The 20,679-nt window shown below is 38.1% G+C and overlaps 1 protein-coding gene across 3 annotated transcripts in view; it reads left to right on the top strand.

The window, feature by feature from the left end:
* The window catches only part of INPP5F (inositol polyphosphate-5-phosphatase F), a 92,554-nt gene that overhangs the window by 16,763 nt on the left and 55,112 nt on the right, over positions 1-20,679 (top strand). For all 3 annotated transcript variants that reach the window (XM_089898241.1, XM_022568602.3, XM_089898240.1), the window contains exon 2: positions 2,890-2,970. In XM_089898241.1, coding sequence (XP_089754367.1) covers positions 2,890-2,970 — 81 coding nt within the window. The remainder of the gene's footprint in view (positions 1-2,889; positions 2,971-20,679) is intronic.

The following is a 20,679-nucleotide window of genomic DNA, read 5'->3' on the forward strand; positions in this document are numbered from 1 at the left end:
CACCATACTAACGATACTCATTGGTCTTCTGATCTATACTGTTTGCTCCTTTATTTTTATATCTTAGCCTGATAACAGTGCCTGGTTCTTGGAAGGTACTTGATAAGTGTTTCCCCAGTGAAGGGACAGTTTCCAAAACAAACCTTGTACTTTCTTTCTGCTGCATTATTTTTCTTTCTGATTTCCTTATGCTTGAAGTTCCACTTCCTCCATGTAACTGTCCATGACTGTTTTAGCTCTAACTTTTTCATCCTCCTCCATATTCCTAGAGCTCATCTGAAACCCAAGGGATAGAGTCTTAAAACTGTGGTTGTTCATCTGAAGTCAGGGTGGGGTTATGAGTAGCTGGAGCTGTTTCCTTAGCAGGGGCACCTGTGTTGGCAGATGTTGAGATTTGGCCTGCCTGACAGGGATTCTGGTTATTTGAAAAGAAATCAGGGTATTTTTAGTTTGTACACCAACATGAATTCCAGAGTTAGAGTTAGATTTTTATAAATTAACAAAGAGGTAAAATTAATAAATACATAATTGATAATGGGTAAGGAACAACTTAGATAATATGATAAGCGAAAAAATAATGAAAAAACAGATTTGTATAAAAATTTAAAACTGAAAATATTTACAAACATATCAAAGAGTTGATGTTCTTAATATAAAAAGAACTCGTAAATCAATAAGGAACATAAAGAAAAATTGTTAGAGGATATGAATAAGAAAATCATAGAAGAAGAAACATAAGCAGTCAGTTTTATAATTAAATGTTTAATCTTACCAGCAATGAAAAGAAAATAAACATCATTTAGGCAATGGATACCATCAAATTAGCAAAATTTAAAAAGAAATTCTAAATGATGGCAAAGCATAAGAAGCATTTTCATATGCTTCTGGCAGAAATCTAACTTGGTGTATAACCTTTGCAGAAAGCACTTTGGTAATATTTGAAAGCTTTCATTTTTTTTTTTATGTTTTCACCTATTAATTTCATTCCTAGGAACTGTTCTAAAGCTATTAATTAGGGAAATAAAGTATTTGAATAATGTTCATCATTGATCATTATTGTTTATAATAGAGAAAAATTGGAAATCACTTAAATGTCCAAGAGTGAGGAGGTGCTTCCTTAAGTGGAAAATTAGCCATGAAGTTATAATTTTGGAGAATATTTTAAAGATGTGAGAAAATACAAAATGGTATAAGAAAAATTAACATACAGTGTTGTGTTTGCAATATTGCAGTTGGATATGCACACAGACATATGTGAAATGTAGCAAAATAATGTTATCTCTGGGTGGCGGGATGGAAGTGATAAAATATTTTTTCCAATTTTATACAGTATTTATAATAAGAATGCATGTTATTTAAAATGTAAATATTGTCTTACTGATTAGTTCCATATATAAATTCTGAGGGAGGCACTGTAGTTGGATGGTTAAGAGCACAGGCCATGAGTCATGCAGACCTGGCTTTGAATTGCAGCTCTGCCCTTGATCCGTTGTATGACATGGCCACTTTACTTTTCTAAGGCTCCATTTCCTCATCTGTGAATTGGGACTCCTAATACCTAACTCATAGAATTGTTAGGGTTAGAAATGATAATGTGTATAACAGCCTTTAAAAAAATTAATTCCCTATTTTACTTTAATTCTTGAAATAAAAACAGAAGGTAACTTTTTTTTGCCTCCCATTGAATGTATCATTAACAGAGACGTTCAAGATACAATAGTCAAAACTCTTCTGTAATTACCCACATGTGTTACAGATTGATTATACATTTCATTAAAATAGAATTTAAATGGTAATAACTAAAATGTAATTTTAATTTTCTGCTAAGAGAAATGCTGTTTTCATTCTTGCTAATTTTTTCCTGCTATTGAACCACCACTAATGTTACCTTTATCTCCATGGATATAACAGCCTTTTGTAGCCTGGGTTCCACAACAGAATTATGCCCTAATGTCCTCAGGCATCCTTTGTATGTAATGAATTAGCTTCTCTTCTGTGTGCCTAGAATGGTACAAACTATGTACCATCCTTGGGAGAATTGAGAAAACAGTCATCCAAATCATTGTCTTGCTCTGTGGTTCAGATGAGGAACCCTGATTGGATGCCTGGCACATATTAGGCACTCAGTATAAATGGAAGCAATTCCTATTGTTTTTTCCATAGAAGTCACATAAAAGAGCACTTGCTTTCTGGGTTTCTTTGCTTGGTGTTAGCTTCTTTGGGAAAGGGTATTTTCCAGAGTGTGATTCAGTAAGTGCACATCTCTGTGGTGGTTTCTCAGGCCTTGTCTTTGGATCTGGGACTGGCCATGGCGACAGCACCTTGGATAACTCCTCTTGTTTGCCCTCTTGTAGTGTACCAGCCTCCTTCCTCCACTGCAGGGCGCCAGAGTACTGCCTCGCATCTGAGTAGAGTTTTAGAATTTCAGTTATCTCCCCATAACTGTCCGTATATTAGAAGGCTTATTCAGGTCTGAATTAATACTTGTCCACAAAGTGCTCGATAGTAATGTATTCAGTTCTGGGTGTTGAAAACTGCTCTTTTGGAAAGCGGATCATTTTTTAATATACTGCTAAAGATAGCGTTTTTTTTTAAATCGTCTTGTGACATTCCTGTGACATTTCTTTTTAAAAATTTTAATACAATTTTAAAAGTTACTTTCCATTTACAGTTATTAGAAAATATTGGCTATATTCACCGTGTTGTAAAATACATCCTTGAGTCTATCTTACACCCAACAGTTTGTACCTCCCACTCCCTCACCCTTATATTGCCCCTCCTCCCTTCCCTCTCCTCACTGGTAACCACTAGTTTGTTCTCTATAAAGATACTGTTTTAATATGTTTTCTGATGAATATGTTTTCATGATTGCTTCTTATTTTATTTTAGCTACTGATCTACTTCTTGCCTGGAATCCCATTTGTCTGGGGTTGGTAGAAGGTGTTATTGGCAAAATTCAGCTTCACTCAGGTATGTTTCTGTAAACTCCTTAAACTTGTCAAATTTAATGTGGCATTCTATGATATTTTCTTCTTTGAGGATAAATGTAGATTCTGTAATGGCTTTGATTCCTTTACCTTAATTTTGGGTCTGCCCAAAGTGGGTATATTTCCGTATAAGTGAAACAAAAATACAAGCATACCTCATTTTATTGTCCTTTGCAGATATTGCGTTGTTTTACAGATTTAAGGTTTATGGCAACCTGGCGTCAAACAAATGTATTGGTGCCGTTTTTCCAGCAGCATTTGCTCACTTCATGTCTCTGTGTCACATTTAGGTAATTCTTGCAATCTTTCAAACTTTATATTTGTTACGGTGATCTGTGATAAGTGATCTTTGTTACTACTACAACTCACTGAAGGCTCAGATGATGGTTACCAGTTTTTAGCAAGAAAGTATTTTGTTGTTTTCTGCTTGTTTGTTTGTTTTGGCTGTGCCATGCGGCATGTGGTACCTTAGTTCCCCCACCAGGGATCAAACCTGCGTCCCCTGCAGTGGAAGCATAGAGTCTTAACCACTGGACTGCCAGGGAAGTCTCAATAAAGTTTTTTTTTTTTAATTGAAGTATAGTTGATTTACAGTGTTGTGTTACTTTCTGGTGTACAGCAAAGTGATTCAGTTATACATGTATGTATTTATTCTTTTTCATATTCTTTTCCATTGTGGTTTATTACAGGATATTGAATATAGTTCTCTGTGCTATACAGTAGGACCTTGTTGATTATCTATTTTATATATAGTAGTTTGTATCTGCTAATCCCAAACTCCTAATTTATCCCTCCCCTCCCCTCTTTCCCTTTGGTAACCACAAGTTTGTTTTCTATGTCTGTGAGTCTTTTTTTGTTTCATAAATAAGTTCTTTTTTTTTTTTTTGGCCACGCCACGCAACTTGCAGGATCTTAGTTCTCTGACCAGGGATTGAACCTGGGCCCTGGCAGTGAAAGCACCGAGTCCTAACCACGGGACCGCCAGGGAATTCCCTTGTGTCATATTTTAGATTCCACATATAAGTGATATCATATGGTATTTGTCTTTCTCTTTCTGACTTACTTCACTTAGTATGATAATCTCTAGGTCTGTCCATGTTGCTGCAGATGGCATTATTTCATTCTTTTTTTTACGGCTGAGTAATATTCCATTGTATTGATGTTTTTAAAAATATATATATATATAAAATCATATATGTATATATATACCACATCCTCTTTATCCATTCATCTGTTCATGGACATTTAGGTTGTTTCCATGTCTTGGTTATTGTAAATAGTGCTGCTATGAACATTGGGGTGCATGTATCTTTTCGAATGATAGTTTTCTCCAAATATATGCCCAGGAGTGGGATTTCTGGATCATGTGGCAACTCTATTTTTAGTTTTTTAGGGAACCTCCATGCTGTTTTCCATAGTGGCTGCACCAATTTACATTCCCACCAACAGCATAGGAGGGTTCCCTTTTTTCCACACCCTCTCCAACATTTGTTATTTGTAGACTTTTTAATGATGGCCATTCTGACCAGTGTGAGGTGGTACCTCATTGTAGTTTTGATTTTCATTTCTCTAATAATTAGCGATGATGAGCATCTTTTCATGTATCTGTTGGCCGTCTGTTTGTCTTCTTTGGAGAAATGTCTACTTAGGTCTTTTGCCCATTTTTTGATTGGGTTGTTTGTTCTTTTGTCATTGAGTTGTATGAGCTATTTGTATATTTTGGAAATTAAGCGCTTGTCAGTCACATGGTTTGCAAAGATTTTCTCCTAGTCTGTAGATTGTCTGTTTGTTTGTTTATGGTTTCCTTTGCTGTGCAAAAGCTCATAGGTTTGGATTACGTCCCATTTGTTTCTTTTTGCTTTTATTTCTATTGCCTTGGGAGACTGACCTAAGAAAACATTGGTACTATTTATTTCAGAATGTTTTGCCTGTGTTCTCTTCTAGGAGTTTTATGGTGTTATGTCTTATATTTAAGTCTTTAAGCCATTTTGAGTTTATTTTTGTGCATGGTGTGAGGGAGTGTTCTAACTTCATTGATTTATGTGGGCTGTTCAGCTTTCCCAACACCACTTGCTGAAGAGACTGTCTTTTCTCCGCTGTATATTCAGCAAGAAAGTTCTTGTTTTGTTTTGTTTTGTTTTTTTGCGGTACGCGGGCCTCTCACTGTTGTGGCCTCTCCCGTTGCGGAGCACAGGCTCGGGATGCGCAGGCTCAGCAGCCATGGCTCACGGGCCCAGCCACTTGGCGTCATGTGGGATCTTCCCGGACCGGGGCACGAACCCGTGTCCCCTGCATCGGCAGGCGGACTCTCAACCACTGCGCCACCAGGGAAGCCCAGGAAGTATTTTTAATTAAGGTATGTACATTTTTTAGACATAATGCCAGCCCACTTAATAGGCTACAGTTTAGTGTAAACAACTGTGCACTGGGAGACCAAAAAATTTTGTGACTCATTTTATTTGTTTTATTGCAGTGGTCTGGAACTGAATCCACAGCATCTCCAAGGGATGCCCAAAAAGCTTTAGAGAAAGGGGGGCATAATATTAAAATCGTTTCTTCCTCTTAAAAAAAAAACCCCACAAGCTATTAAATGCCTGTTTTTAGGAATTGTGTCAGGAACTGTGCTAGTCGGTGGAATACAATAATGAGCAATAACTGACCTGTTCCCACCATGAGCGGAGCTTATGGTTTAAGAGGGAAGTTAGACATTAGTGAGTAATCATTGAAATAAATGTATAATTATTTGTGAATTGTGTTAGGTGCTCTGACAGAAAGATACACCAACCACACTGATTTTGAGGGAGAGGACAGTAAGAACAAGGCTGGAGAGGTAGGCAGGTGTCAGACCGGGACTGGTTGGCTTTGGGTTAGCTGTCCATTCCTAATATAGTCAACTCTGGCCAGGGAGGAGTATGGGTCTGTTAGTACACAGTGCAGTCCTTTCCGGGAGCTGTATCCAGGGCAGACAAATTCATGAAAGGTCTAGATCATTCACTAAGCCCTCCCTTTGAAGGACAGGCACCTGTGCTGAGTTCAGAGGGAATTTTGTTTGTGAGAAGGTAGGTGTTACGTAGGCAGGTCCCAAAAAGTCATGAAAAGGACTGAATGAAATATTTTAAGCACTAAATTTAAATATCTGTTTTTCCTTTGGTAGCCATTTTAATGTGAGTTAAGAGCTATAGGAAGCTTTGCTGTTATTGCTGTGTTATGGGGAGCGTAGCTACGTCTGTAGTGTGCTTTTAAAAATGCTTTAAAAATAAAATTACTGAGCGTTTGGAAGCTAGGTTAATTTCTGGATGATATAAAGCACAAATTGCTGGAGACAGTCTAATTTTCTTTTGCTGATTCTTGTGGTTATTTTCTGAAATGTGTCATCTATTTTATAGACACGAAAAGCTATTTACCACGGATATGCAGTATAGCTTGCTGAAAAACAAACACGCATTTATCTACCACCTAGATTAAGGAATGAAACGTGACGAATGTCTTTGGAGCCCTCACTGCCTTTCTCCAAGTGTATCCTCTCCTGCCTCCTTCCCTTCAAGAGAGTCTGTGATTTTGAATATTGTACTTATTCGTCCCTTGATTTTCATTATTGCTGTTGTTACACATATATCCCTCGACAATATGTTGCTGAGCCTTGTGTTTGGGGAATTTTATATAAATGATATTAAGCTGTATGTGTTCTTCCACTTCTCCTCTCCACTCCCACAACTTGATGCTTTGTGATTTATCCACATTGATATAGGAAACTTTAGTTCCTTATTTTCACTATTGCATGAATATATCATAATTTGTCCTTTTTTCTGTCATTGGGTAATTTTTGTCATTGTTGTTTTTTTGCCATTAGAAATAATACCACTGCGAGCATTATTGTATGTTCTGTCTTTGGTAGTTTTAAAATTCTTTCAATACAAAGGAGAAAAGCATTAGACATTGTGTAACATGCTAAGTATTTCAGTCACACTCTCCTACCTGTCCACATTTACATACGTATATCTTTAATTCATTTATATGCTGACAGGATAATTTCACAGTTGAATGTTCTGAGCTAAAATTCATTTTCTATTGTTTAAGTGAAGCTTATGAAACTTTGGAGTTATTTTTCTCCAATTTCAGTTACATCTTGAAACAGTGAATAAATCACTGACATGAGTCAAGAGACCTGAATTCAGGCTGTATTTATTAGCTTTTAGATAATAGGAGAAGTTACATAACATCTGTTTCATCTGTTGCTGTGTAACAAGCTGTCCCAAAAGTTAACGCCTTAAAACAACAACGTATAATAGCTCACGATTCTATGGGTCAGCCACGCGGCTCTTCTGCCCTTTTCTTCTGTTGGCTGGGGTCATCCATGTGGCAACATTCAGCTGGGGGTTTGCCTGGGGGCATCTCAGTTTTCCTTCATGTGGCATCTCTGTCCACTTGTCTCATCTCACAAGGCCTCTCCTTGGGGCCTGTCTCTCTCCTGGATACCTTAGCATCCTTTCAGGGTGCTAAGACGACAAGTTCCAATGTATAAGGGCTTATCAAGCCTCTGCTTGTGTCACTGAGCTTGCTAATATCCCATTGGTCTAAGGAGGTCACACATCCAAACGTAGAACTAACATGAGAAGGGGCTTCACAAGGGTTTCCATCCCAGGAGGCTGGTTCATTGGGGGCCACAACGCCCCAGAGCCTCTACTTTATAAACTGTAAAACAAGAGTAAAACTAACTGCCCACTTTTTTTCCTTAGGGTGTTGTGAATCTCAAATAAGATAATATACCTAAAGGTGCTTAGTAAATTATCACTATTTCATCAATTCTTTGGTTGCAAATACAAACCTATCAGTTTATGCAAACAAATTTTTATTAGGAATTCAAGGGAACAAAACCAAGAAATGGATTTGTTCAGGATCTGAGATTACTTTTGCGGCGGGTGGTATCTGACCACCACTTCCCCCCGTACAGCTCCTACAGTCTTCTCTTCTTTTGGCTGTCTCTGTTTCTGTGTTATATGGGACAGAATTTATGCATTTATGTGGTACTCAAACCAACCTCAGCCCTCAAGCCAACCAACATCTGATGTTCCCTGCAACCCCTGGAGACTGACTAGCTATCTAGTTCAGACCCCTAGGGAAGAGACTTTTTGGCTTACCGTGAGCCAGGGACCTTCCCTGGTCACAAAGTTCAAACATGCCCACTGCTCTAAGCTGGATGGGCAAGCAGCGCAGGAGGGTTTGTCCTTGGCAGACAACCCAAGGTCATTTCCTACAAGCAATGTACAAATATGTTACTGGCTGATGAGTTTGATGCAGTCAAAGTATGGTCATTAGGAGGTAGTGGAGGTGTGAGCATTTCCTATGGTCAGCCCCTGTTTACATGCACTTTCTCTCCTTGCACCACGTGCCTTTCTTTGGACCAAAAACAAGAAGTTGGTAGGCAGTGTAGATATCTGTTATATAGGATATTTTGGAAGAGGGAAAGGTGGGGAATAGAGTGAACTAGAGAAAAAAATACTAAAAAGAAGTAAAGAAGGGCAGGGAAGGTGTCTCAGTTTTTCACTCTCCTAACCTGTCCCTTTTTTTTTTTTTTTTTTCTTCCTCCTGCCCCATCACTTCTAAAGTTTGGCTGTTAATAAAAGGGTGTGGGGAGGAAGCAAAGGAAAGTTTTTTCTGGGCCCCCTGCTGTTCTTCTTCCCCTCACCCACAAGAGAACTGCAGCCGCACCCTGTGTATCACTCCACCCCCAGCTCCCACCCCCTGAGCATCCATCTTACTCTTGTCACCTTCTCTTTCTTCATCCTCTGTCCTGGGCATGCCTCGTCTCCTCCCCTCCCTGTGTCCCATTAAAGCTCTTGCTCTGATCACACTACCACCTTGGCCGATGGGCAGTGTGTTCCTGGTATGTATTATAACCGAGATAATCACTCCATGTGCATTTTCCTACGGGGGCATCTTACCTTCTGGGGGTAGAAGATGAGAGGAATAAAATGTCTGTACTTAAACTTTTTCTCACTGCTGTTTCCCTCCTACTTAGTCTCTACATATTAATGCACGAATTTTCTTGCCTAGTGAGATGGGAACATAAGTTTACTTGAATAGTTGTCATTGACAGTCTAAAAACGGCGTGGGTGAGCCATGACTGTCATCAAGCTCATGGGGTGTGAGCAGTCGTGACTTACGAACCGTTAGTAGCTGGCTAGGGCTGCTGCAGCAAAGTTCCACAGACTGGGGGGCTTAAATAGAAATTTATTTTCTTACAGTTCTGGAGGCTTGAAGTCTAAGATCAAGGTTTCATCAGGGTTGATTTCTTCTGAGATCTCTTTCGTTGGCTTGTAGATGGCTGTCTTCTCCTTGTGTCTTCACATCATCTTCACATTGTCTTCTCTCTGTGTAGTGTCTGTCTTCAAATTTCCTCTTATAAGGACACCAGTCATATTGGATTAGAGCCCTCCCTAATGACCTCATTTAACTTACTTACACCTTTAAAGATCCCACTTTTTAGAATAGGGTCACATTCTGAGGCACTGGGGGTTAGGATTCAAACATATGAATTTTAAGGGAACATAATTCAGCCCTTAACAGGAACCTAACATCCACTGGAAAACTCACTGCAAAAGCATGTCAAAGAGAATTCCCCCCATTGCTTCTGACCCTTTGTTTTACAGTGGAATAGGCCATTCCCCAAATGTCACTGAGTAGGCACTGGCCCCAGCAGTGGACTAACCGTAGGATCACACAGTTGCCTTGGATCAGGTTACTTCATCCAAGCCTCAGTTGCCAACTATAAGACAAGGATGATGACACCCCCTAGATATGTTTATTGTAAGATTTAATAAAACTCACATGAAGCGCTTAGCATAGCTCCTGTTAATAGTAGGCATTCAATAGATGCTGGCTATTACTATTTTTTCCTTAGTTTTAAAGGTAACTTAGAGGTGTCACGTATATCACTAGAGAACCACTTAAGTTCTAGCTATACAATTTTGAACAGATTTTAAACTTAGACTTTTTTTTCCAATAATATTAATGTTTACCGAAACTAATGATACTAACGTGTCACTAAAAGGTGACATGGTGGGGATTATAAAAAGTAATGTTTTTAGAAGTGAAATATTAGTAGCATTAGTGAAGGTTATATTTTATAATCCACCTGCCCCTTTAGAAAAATGTGTGTTGGAAGAATTTAAAAGTATTATTTGGTTGTGGTATCCTTTGCTGATAATTGCCCTTCCTTTTAGCAAGCTCTGTCCCCAAAATTGTTCTATTAACCCTGGTGCCTAGAAAACAACAGTTTAGAACCATTAGCCTTTCTTCAGTTTGGAAGGTGTCTTCCCCAGACATTTGCAGGCAGGTGGACTTTCAGCCAGTGTCTAATGCAGCCTATTTTTGACAACCTGAAGGTGTCTGACTTTGGTTTGATCACTTGGGATTTATTAAGATGAGGAACAGAAAGTAGAAGGGACATGTAATGTGCTAAATAGATGAAGGAAAAGCAAAGCTTCATGAAAAATCATTGTCTTCTATTCCTGGTAGTGTCCAGGGGGGAGTAAGGATGATAGTCAAATTCTTACCACAGTTGTCATTACACATTAATTTTTTGTTTTCTTCTTTTTCGTTTGTCCTCTTCCACCCATCCTCCTTCCCCAGGGTATAAGCTCCAAGACAGGGGCTATGTGTGTTTTGCTCACTGCTGTGTCCCCCTGTGCAGTGGCTATTCAAAAATATTCAACAAATAGTTATTTAATAAATATTTACGGAGTGCCTATTATGTGCTGGGGGCTGCAGGATGAACAAAATTCAAAGCTTCCAGGAGCATAGAATCGAAGCCAAGAGATAGACATTAATTATCCCATCAGAATTTTATCATTAAACATAAGCTTCTGAAGAAGAAAAATGTAGGATGTTGTGAAGCACATAGCAGAGGGGCCTGACTGGTGGTAGCGGGGGCTCCTGGATGGAAGGCATCCCTGAGGAAGTGATGTCTGAGTTGAGGACTGAAATGTGTTTTCTCAATCACGGGAGTCTTTTTGCACAGCTGCTAACTCTGCCAACGACTACTCTCCTCTCATTCCCCACCCCTCACCTTGGCCCTGTCCAGATTATCATACTAATATTTCAGGCCTCAACCCAAACACCACTTCCTTAGGGATGCCTTCCATCCAGGAGATAGCTGTATCATCACAGAGCCAGGAAGAGATTGCTCGAGGCTGGAGGCTTTAAATGGATTACAAAAACTCTTTAAATTAAAATCTCCAGTAGTCCCCCCCTTATCCGTGGTTTCCCTTTCCAAAGTTTCAGTTACCTGCGGTCAGCCATGGTCCGAAAATATTAAATGGAAAATTCCAAACAATTCATAAGTTTGAAATTGCACGCCATCCCGAGCGGTGTGATGAAATCTCACTGTTCTGCTTCCTCCTGCCTGCGATGTGAATCATCCCTTTGTCCAGCTTATCCACACTGTATGCTATCAGCCCATTAGTCACTTAGTAAGTTTCAGTTATCAGATCGACTGTCGAGGTATCACAGTACTGTGTTCAAGTGATGCTTATTTTACTTAGTAATGATCCCAGTGTTCAAGAAAGAATGTATATATAGGGCTCGGTTCTATCTGTGGTTTCAGGCATCCACTTGGGGTCCTGGAACGTATCCCCGGGGGATACGTGTTTTGAAGACTGAGAAGAGGATAAGCTCGTTAGGGTAAGAAATATCTGAATATAAAATGCAAAAGCATTTTTCCTACGATATATTCAGAAATAGTTTGAAGAGAGAATTGTCAGGAATCCTGATTAATTTAGCAACAGAGGCTCTTAGGTTAGTAGTAATTAAGTGAATTACTACTCCTAGTATTGAGCAGCTACAGACACAGTTCACTCAAGTCGCTCCCATTCATTCAAATAGTACACACCATCTGCTGTTTCTTCACTTTTAAAGTGGTGAGGATATCTCGATCATTAAAATGCTAAAGTGTATTATGCGTATGATTTAAAAAGTTTGATTTTAGTCCGTGGCTGTCAATGGAGACCTTGCTATGACACTCAACGACATGAAATATTTTTATACTTTAGTGATGAATGAATGGAGTGTCACCAGCATTGCCTCAGTAGTTTCCTAAAAAGCCATTAGAAAACCCCACTGCTCAAGGGCACTGGAGAAAAAGGAAGAGAAGCCTGACAGGGTCCCTGCTGAGCTCTCAGCCTCTGCTGGAGGCCTGCTTCTCAGGCACGGTCTTTAGATAGTGCTTCTGTTTAAATACGAGTTCAATTGTCTGCGTACAGTTGCCCTTGAGAGAAGTGGATTGTTTTATTGTCTACTGACAACTCATATAATAAAAACATGTAAGGATTGTGATGATGGTTGTACAACTCTAAATTCTTCAGAATCATTGACTTGTTTTACTTAAAATGAGTGAATTTTATGGTATATGAATTATATCTCAATAAAGCCATTGAAAATATTTAAGTCAGAGAATAGCTTTTGTTGTATCCTGTTGTCATTACTTCTGATTTTAACTTAATTTAAAAATTAAGTAATCTACCTTTTGGTAACAAAGGTGACTTTTGTTCATGTAGTAAAGTTGATTTGAAGGAAGTATTTTAAAGAAACAGTGTTATTCGGGACTTCCCTGGTGGCGCAGTGGTTAAGAATCCACCTGCCAATGCAGGGGACACAGGTTCAATCCCTGGTCAGGGAAGATCCCACATGCCGCAGAGCAACTAAGCCCATGTGCCACAACTACTGAGCCTGCACTCTAGAGCCCGTGAGCCACAACTACTGAAGCCCACGTGCCACAACTACTGAAGCCCACACGCCTAGAGCCTGTGCTCTGCAACAAGAGAAGCCACGACAATGAGAAGTCCACGCACCGCATTGAAGAGTAGCCCCCACTCGCCGCAACTAGAGAAAGCCCGCGGGCAGCAACGAAGACCCAACTCAGCCAAAAAAAAAAAAAAAAAAACAGTATTATTCGTAACATAACATTTCTACCAAATAGTCTAAAATGTAATTTAAAAACAGTCATTTTATATTCACTTTTTCATTCATGAGGGTCTCAGAACTACTTATTTTGGAGGTAAGATTTACATTGGTGACTAGGTTCCTGGTTAATCCTTAAAAGATTCTTTAATTGTAGTTTAGCTGACCTATTCTGTTAATAGCTTTGGGTCTTGGAAGCAGGCAGCTAAGTGGTACAATTGGTTCCTTTCTTTGGCATCTTCTTGTCTCTGGTTTTTGCTTCCCTCTTCCTTTTACTCTCTTCCCAGGTACCTCGGTGCTGAATGACCCTTCCCTCCTCTCTTTGCTCCCCTCAGCCTGCTCCATTACTTTATGCTTCAGAATTTTCCATCACCTCCCTTGTCCCTGATCTGAGCTCCAATCTCCTTGGTGCAGATGGTTCCACCTCCCCGGTAGGAGCAGTACTTGAACTGGACACATGAAGGTGCCCCATAGTTCTGAGCTCTCCCAAGGGTCATCAGATAAGCATGCTGCTTAGTTCTGAGCATACCTCTAACTGGCAGATTTTTATATCCTCAGGCAGAGAGAAACTTTAGAGGCAAGCCAACTTGCCTCTTCTGTTTCACGATCGTTCCATTTTCTAGTTATAAATGAATTTGTTCTTAAACTCTAGTTGTTTCCCTCAGTGATCCCTATGGCAGTGATATTAAAAGTTTTTTTTACTCCATAAAGAGAAGAGGCTTGTTAAGGTAAGATTGACTGACTGACTGTATGGGCCAGCTATAAACGTGCTTCCTATATTTATTTCCTCCTTTATATTCTTATTGAACATTTTGAAGTGATTACAATCAAATTATTATCAGGTCTAATTGTGTTTAAGAAAGAAGATTCTTGGTTCTTGGCTATCAGGTTTTTTACAGCCGGTAGGCTTGGGTCCCTTCATGCACAGGGGCCAATCACCTCCAACCTTGAAGCATACTTATGTCACCCCCCAAAGCAGTAATTTATCTTCATGATGATAAACCTTCATCATAAACAAAAATCCCAATTATATTTAGTATGCCTGGGTTTAATAGGTAGGAAAGTATGTAATATATTAACATTTTAAATAAACGTGTAAGAAAACATCTTAGCACTTTAGGAAGATAAAGATATAGTTATCTGGAAAATGTACTTTTTATTTTTATAATGTTGACTTTTTAAATTTTTATTTTATTTATTTTTGGCTGCGTTCGGTCTTCATTGCTGTGCATGGGCTTTCTCTAGTTGCAGCGAGCGGGGGCTACTCTTCGTTGTGGTGCGCGGGCTTCTCATTGCGGTGGCTTCTCTTGTTGCAGAGCACGGGCTCTAGGCGCGCGGGCTTCAGTAGTTGTGGCTGGCGGGCTCTAGAGCACAGGCTCAGTAGTTGTGGTTCACGGGCTTAGTTGCTCCGCGGCATGTGGGATCTTCCCTGACCAGGGCTCGAACCCGTGTCCCCTGCATTGGCAGGCAGATTCTTAACCACTGTGCCACCAGGGAAGTCCCCACTTTTTATTTTTTTTTGGCCCCACCATGCAGCTTGTGGGATCTCAGTTCCCCAACCAGGGATTGAACTCGTGCCCTCAGCAGTGAAAGCATGGTGTCCTAACCAGGACTGCCAGGGAACTCCCTGGAAAATGTACTTTTATATAGAAACTCATTTTGCCCATGGATACTCTGTAAGTTAGACTTTTATAGTTTTCTAGGACTATTATAAATAGAAAAGACTTTATATTTTTATGGCGTATAATAGATTATTTCATTTTATGGCAGGTCATTATTAAGGATTTTATTATTAGGATGAATTTAAATTCATAGGTTAAGCTGAAGATGCTTCTGATTCCACCATTTGGTACCTTTGAAATGGAGCCTAGTAAGTGTACCTCTTGCCCTAGATGCTGTTCTTATGAGTCATTGTCAGTTTTCTATATACCCAGACTTAGGAAACTTTAGTAGGCAACAGAACGACCCATCAAGAAACACTGAGTAGTTACTATGCTTGGAAAATGAACAAATTAATAATTGGCTCTTTGGTCACTGAGAGTATTAGAAGCCCAATATGATGTACTTTGAAAAAAATAGCTCTGGTGTGCTGGTACTGTTACTTGTATTTCTACTTACCTGATGTATAATGGTGTACGTTGCTCCCTGAAATATATTCAAAGATGTATAGTGCTCTATTTCCATTAGGAAAAGAAAGCATTTTTCTTAATGTAGTTTTAAAAAATAGAAATAACCTTAAATATAAAGCAAAAAATTATATTAAACATACCATGAATCCATATCTTTTAGTAGAAATTTAAATTCGTGCATAAGTTTGCATAAAACCTATAGACTTATGCTCATATTCATTTAAAAGTACTAAATGGCCAATTAATAGCTTATGCAATAGGTATCAATGAAGTAGGTTTTATGCACACATTGGACTGAATTTAAATTCCTACCAAAGATTTGTTTTTTTAAAAAAAGAAAAGCAGGATCCTTCAAATTGGAACATAATTTATCTTGAGATAAGCCGTTAAGACATTACCCAATTATTAGAGTCTCTTAAAATGCATAGTGTGTTAATATATTATATAACGGATCATTTAACGATACTTCATACATTTTAAAAAATGAGATCAAGAGAAACTAGACAGATTGTTTCTGACAGCAAGAGACTAGCAGTACTTGAAGAGATAATAGCCAAGAATTTTCGAAAACTAACTATAAATACAAGTCACAATGTCAAGAAATACTTTGTACTGCAAGGGAAAAAATACAAAGAAAACCACACTTAGGCACCTTGTAGTAAAACTGATGAAAACTAAAGGCAAAGAAAACATCCTAAAGCAGCCAGAGAAAAACCACACATTAAATTCAAGGGCATTCAATCAGCCTTGATAGGAACAATGGAAGCTGGAAGACAGTGGAATGCTGTCTTCAAAGTGCCTGTCTAGAATTTTATACCTTCAAAAATTAAGGAAAAAAAGACATTTTGAGCCAAACAAAGAATTTGTCATCAGCAGTATCTGCACTAAAAGAAATACTAAGAATTCTTCAGGTAAAAGGACCATGATTCCAGATGGGAGTGTGGAGTTGTAGGAAGGAGTGAAGTTCAGTGGAAAGAGTAAATGTGTTGGTAAATTTAAATAAAGTTGGCTTTATATGAGGTTTAAAATTAACGCAGAATGAAAACACACAACAATAATAGTAACAATAGTGAGTTAGAAAGGGCTGGTGTTCTAAGGTCCTTTCACTGTCCAGGAACTGTCAAAAATACTAATTTACATTAGGCTTTTGTAAGTTAGGGCTCGTATTGTCAGACCCTACAATATAACCACTAATAGCATAATAAAAGATTGTAAAAACCTAATAAAGGGGGAAATGGAATAATAATAATTTTAACACTTAATAATCCAAAAGAAGGCAAGAAAAGAAAGCATGTAGAACAGGTGGGACAAATGGTAAGACGGTAGAATGATTCTTAAGTTTATCAACAATTACATTACATACAAATGGACTTAGTACTCAGTTAAAAAACAAAGCTTTTCATAATGGAAAAACAATAAAATTCATCTACAAGCTGCTTTTAAGACAAATATCTTAGTTATATGTATATAGAATGGTCCAAAGTAAAAGGATAGAAAAAAAGAGAAACCAAGCAAATGCTAACCTACTGAAAAATAATGTGTCTATCCCAATATCAAAACAGACTTTAAGGCAAGAAGCATAAAGAAGATATACATTTCAAAAATAGCAAAAGTTCAAGTCACCAGAAAGATATAGCAATTTTAAATTTGTACACACCTAAGGCTTAAAATATAAAAAGAGCAATGAGTCATTTGCCTTAAATTTATTAGTTAGACTGTCAACTTGAAATGGCAGAGAAACATACGAGTATTCTTATTATCAGCTTGACACAGAAGAAAGGAAAGGTGAGCCAACTATAATCCCCTTTCCTAATTCTCTTTTTTCCTTCTTAACGACACATCTCCATTCTCTGATTAATCTGGTGCAAATGCAGACTCCGAGCATTTATTAGAGGCGTAATCTACAGACGCTCTTCAAGAATTTAAATATTTGTTATTTGAATATTATGTTACAACTTCAGAGTATGTAGTAACCACCTGGGTTAGTATTTATTGGCATGCGGATATAATTATAAATTCTATTGTGCTGATTTCGAGTGTTAAGGCAGCAGGGTTCCCTCTGCTTTGTCATTTCCCAGCTTCTCCTGTTGGACACTCCAGGTGACGTGGACCTAGGAGAGGTGAAGGAAGTGCTTTGTCCTCAGGAATATAGTCTGCAGGATTGGGGCAAGCTAAAGGAGGAAAACATATGAGAGTCATTATCAGATCCACCTTCTTTTTTATTTTTGCCTTTGGTTGTAACGTGAATGTTTATAGAGAGACACAGAGAAACTGGAAAGTGTCCAAAAGAGCAGTGAAAACAGAACCTTTGTATGCTACAAAAGTAAATAAATAAGTTTTTTTTCTCTAAAAGAATTAAGTCTTAAAAAAAAAATCCCATTGAACCAGTTCAAATCAGAACCAGTCTTTGGAAAAGGTGAGCCAGAAGAAAAATATCAGAAAAGCAAAATCATTTTCACGCAAATATTTCATTCACTTCAAGTGTCTGGCCCACAGAATATGTACTGCCTATGTATTTCTATCACTAGGGGCTCTTTTAGTTGAATCTCACTTAACCTGTTTGCCAGATTAACCAACATGCCTTACTGCCTCTGCAGAGTCTGTTGGTAGATGCATTGGATGCTCTGAAGGCCGGGGGAGACTGGGTAGGAAGCCCTCTCTCTTCTGGTGGATCGTGTTTATTTCCAATCCTGTTCATACTTGTTTTACTCGATATCGTAATTACATAATTAAATAAGCCCATCAACTATGAGTATTGATACAAAAAGAAAGACTTCCTGTTTCTATGAAGGCTAAATTGAATGCTTTGGAAAGACTAGATAAAGCTGTGTTGCATCAAAAGAAAAAAAAAGGTAAATTACACCACCAAATACTTATTAGGGGGCTCATTCTCAAAGAATGTGGGAATTTAGCTCCCCAACCAGGGATCATCGAACCAGTGCCCCATGTAATGGAAGCGCAGAGTCCTAACTACTGGACCACCAGGAAATTCCCTAAATTATGTATGTTTAAAAGGTCATTGTTAAACTCCCAAGTAAGATTAAAAGGACTAATGCCAACAATGGTAACCAATTGCTCTCCTAGTCTCTGCTAGTCTTATATGAGAGAACTCACAAGGTGGGGTTTGGATTAGATTTAAAGAATTGCCATGGAATGGGGAACAATGGTCAAAGGGAACATTAATTGTATATGTAATGTTTACATTTTTAAACAAATGGAATGTATTCGTTTATTTCCTATCGAATTAACATTAATAAAAATGAAAAGGATTGCTAGACGTTCATTGTTGGATCAAATGCGTATCTTTTCTATATGTCAGTAGGATGGATTGTCATGTTGAGAAATATGTAAGATGCAGTACTTCCTAGAGGTGAGGTCATGAGTAGGGAGAAAAGATTTTCATCCAATTTTAGGAAAAAAAATTTTTTTTAAATGAAAATCTTTATCCTGCCATTACTTATCCTCTTTTAACTGAGTCAGTTATTGTATAGGGCAAGCAATTGAATCTTTTCCAGGACTATTGTTTTAGTTTGCCCTAACTGGTCATGCTTTTCAAGACAATCACTTCCTAATCAGTTTTCTTATCTTGCTGGGGAAGTCAGATTTTCCTGTCTGTCTTTTCCTGAAGGAGTCAGGGTTACAAAATTGACCTTTTTTCCCATTGTAAAATGTTTAAAAAGTTGAAAAAATATCTTTATGCTGAAAGACCTTGCTAGACTAAATTACCTTTGACACATGGTTGTACCGCATATCCAGATTTCAGTGTGGCAGCTTTAATTGAGCCAAGTTTCTTCTGCTGGTGGGTGATATAAATTAATGCAGTAACCTGCATTTGTGCTTTTAAAAACTTTATTACAAAACTATGCCTGACTGGATACTGGGATTGCTAAACAGTAGTGATGCTATATATCAATACTTTTACCTTTTTCTTGGCTTAAAGCACAAACTAGAGAAAATATATTTGGATCATTTAACCCTGTAACTAACATGCTCATTCTTGCCGAACTTCCAGGCTTCTATGTGTTTATTATTGTGTTTTGTTTCACCTAAGGCAAAATAATTACAGGAATACATATTGCTATTTCTCATGAGGTTTTTTGTTTGTTTTGTTTTGTTTTCTAGGGGCAGCCTAGAAATACCTTAGTGTCCAATTCGAATTTTTCATTTTCTTTCCATTATGATTTTAATGTTCCTTTGAACACTATTTCAAATACCTGTGTCTCTGTGTTTGACAGGAAATACACTTTTTAGTTTTTTTCATTTTATTTATTTATTTATTTATTTATTTATTTATTTATTTATTTATTTATTTATTTATTTATTTATGGCTGCGTTGGGTCCTCATTGCTGAGTGCAGGCTTTCTCTAGTTGCGGTGAGCGGGGGCTACTCTTCCTTGTGGTGCACGGGCTTCTCATTGCGGTGGCTTCTCGTTGCGAAGCACGGGTTCTAGGTGCGTGGGCTTCAGTAGTTGTGGCACGCGGGCTCAGTAGTTGTGGCTCACGGGCTCTAGAGTGCAGGCTCAGTAGTTGTGGCGCATGGGCTCAGTTGCTCCATGGCATGTGAGAATCTTCTCGGACCAGGGCTCGAACCCGTGTCCCCTGCATTGGCAGGCGGATTCTTAATCACTGCGCCACCAGGGAAGCCCACTTTTTAGTTTTTTACTCTCTGCTCTGGTAGATAAGACTCCTAACAAGTTCTTTTGTTCTTTAGAAGGAGTTTTTTTTAAAAAATGATTGAGACGTAGTTCACACACCATAAAATTCACTCTTACATTACAATTCAGTGGTGTTTAGTATCATCATAAGGTTGTACAACCATCACCACTATCTAATTCCAGGACATTTTCATCATCCCACCTTACTTAGATTATAACTAGTAAATATTGATTTTCTTATCTATCTTACTCTTAGTTTTTTTGTTTTGATCAGTGTGTAAGACTGAAAACAGTAAGACAGGAAACTGTGTATTAAAAGACTTATGAGATTTTAACCCAGTGCAATTTGTAGAGCTGGTTGGAAGTCAACTACAAAAAGACATTTTTATTCATGGTCCCCACACTCCCAGCGTCTAAATTATTTCAAAGCAGATTCCAGATATTTTTCTGCAGATACTTCAGTATGTATTTCAACACTAATTATTGACACACCATGCTTTCCCCCTCTTTATTATCATTTACTAGATGCCCATATTTACGTGGGTCTGCGTCTGTCTTCTCTGTTCTTTTCTAATATTCATTTGTCCATTCTTGTACTGGCACCACGTTGTTTTATTTACCATAGGTTTATCATATGTTTTGCTACCTGGTAAACATTAGCTCTTAGTAATAATAACAGGAATTATAAAAATTATTTAGTCCGCATAGATACTCTTCGAAATAGGTGGTTTTATCCCATTCTACAGATGAGAAAACCAAGAATTGGAGCAGTTTAGTATTAAGCTGAAGTACATGATAAATAAATAAGGCAGCTAAAATTTGAGTCTGAGTTCTGACCTCAAAGTCCAGAACACTGAGGCTTTTCTGAAAAGGGAAAGCTACTGTTTACAAAATTTTTTCTCTTTTGTTTGAGATCATTTACATGATATTTTCTCGGATTTAGTCTTCATT

The sequence above is a fragment of the Delphinapterus leucas genome, chromosome 16 (genome assembly GCF_059928025.1).
Source record: "Delphinapterus leucas isolate spDelLeu-1000000601 "Yukka" chromosome 16, BTC_Dleu_Yukka2, whole genome shotgun sequence".
Taxonomy (NCBI): Eukaryota; Metazoa; Chordata; class Mammalia; order Artiodactyla; family Monodontidae; genus Delphinapterus; species Delphinapterus leucas.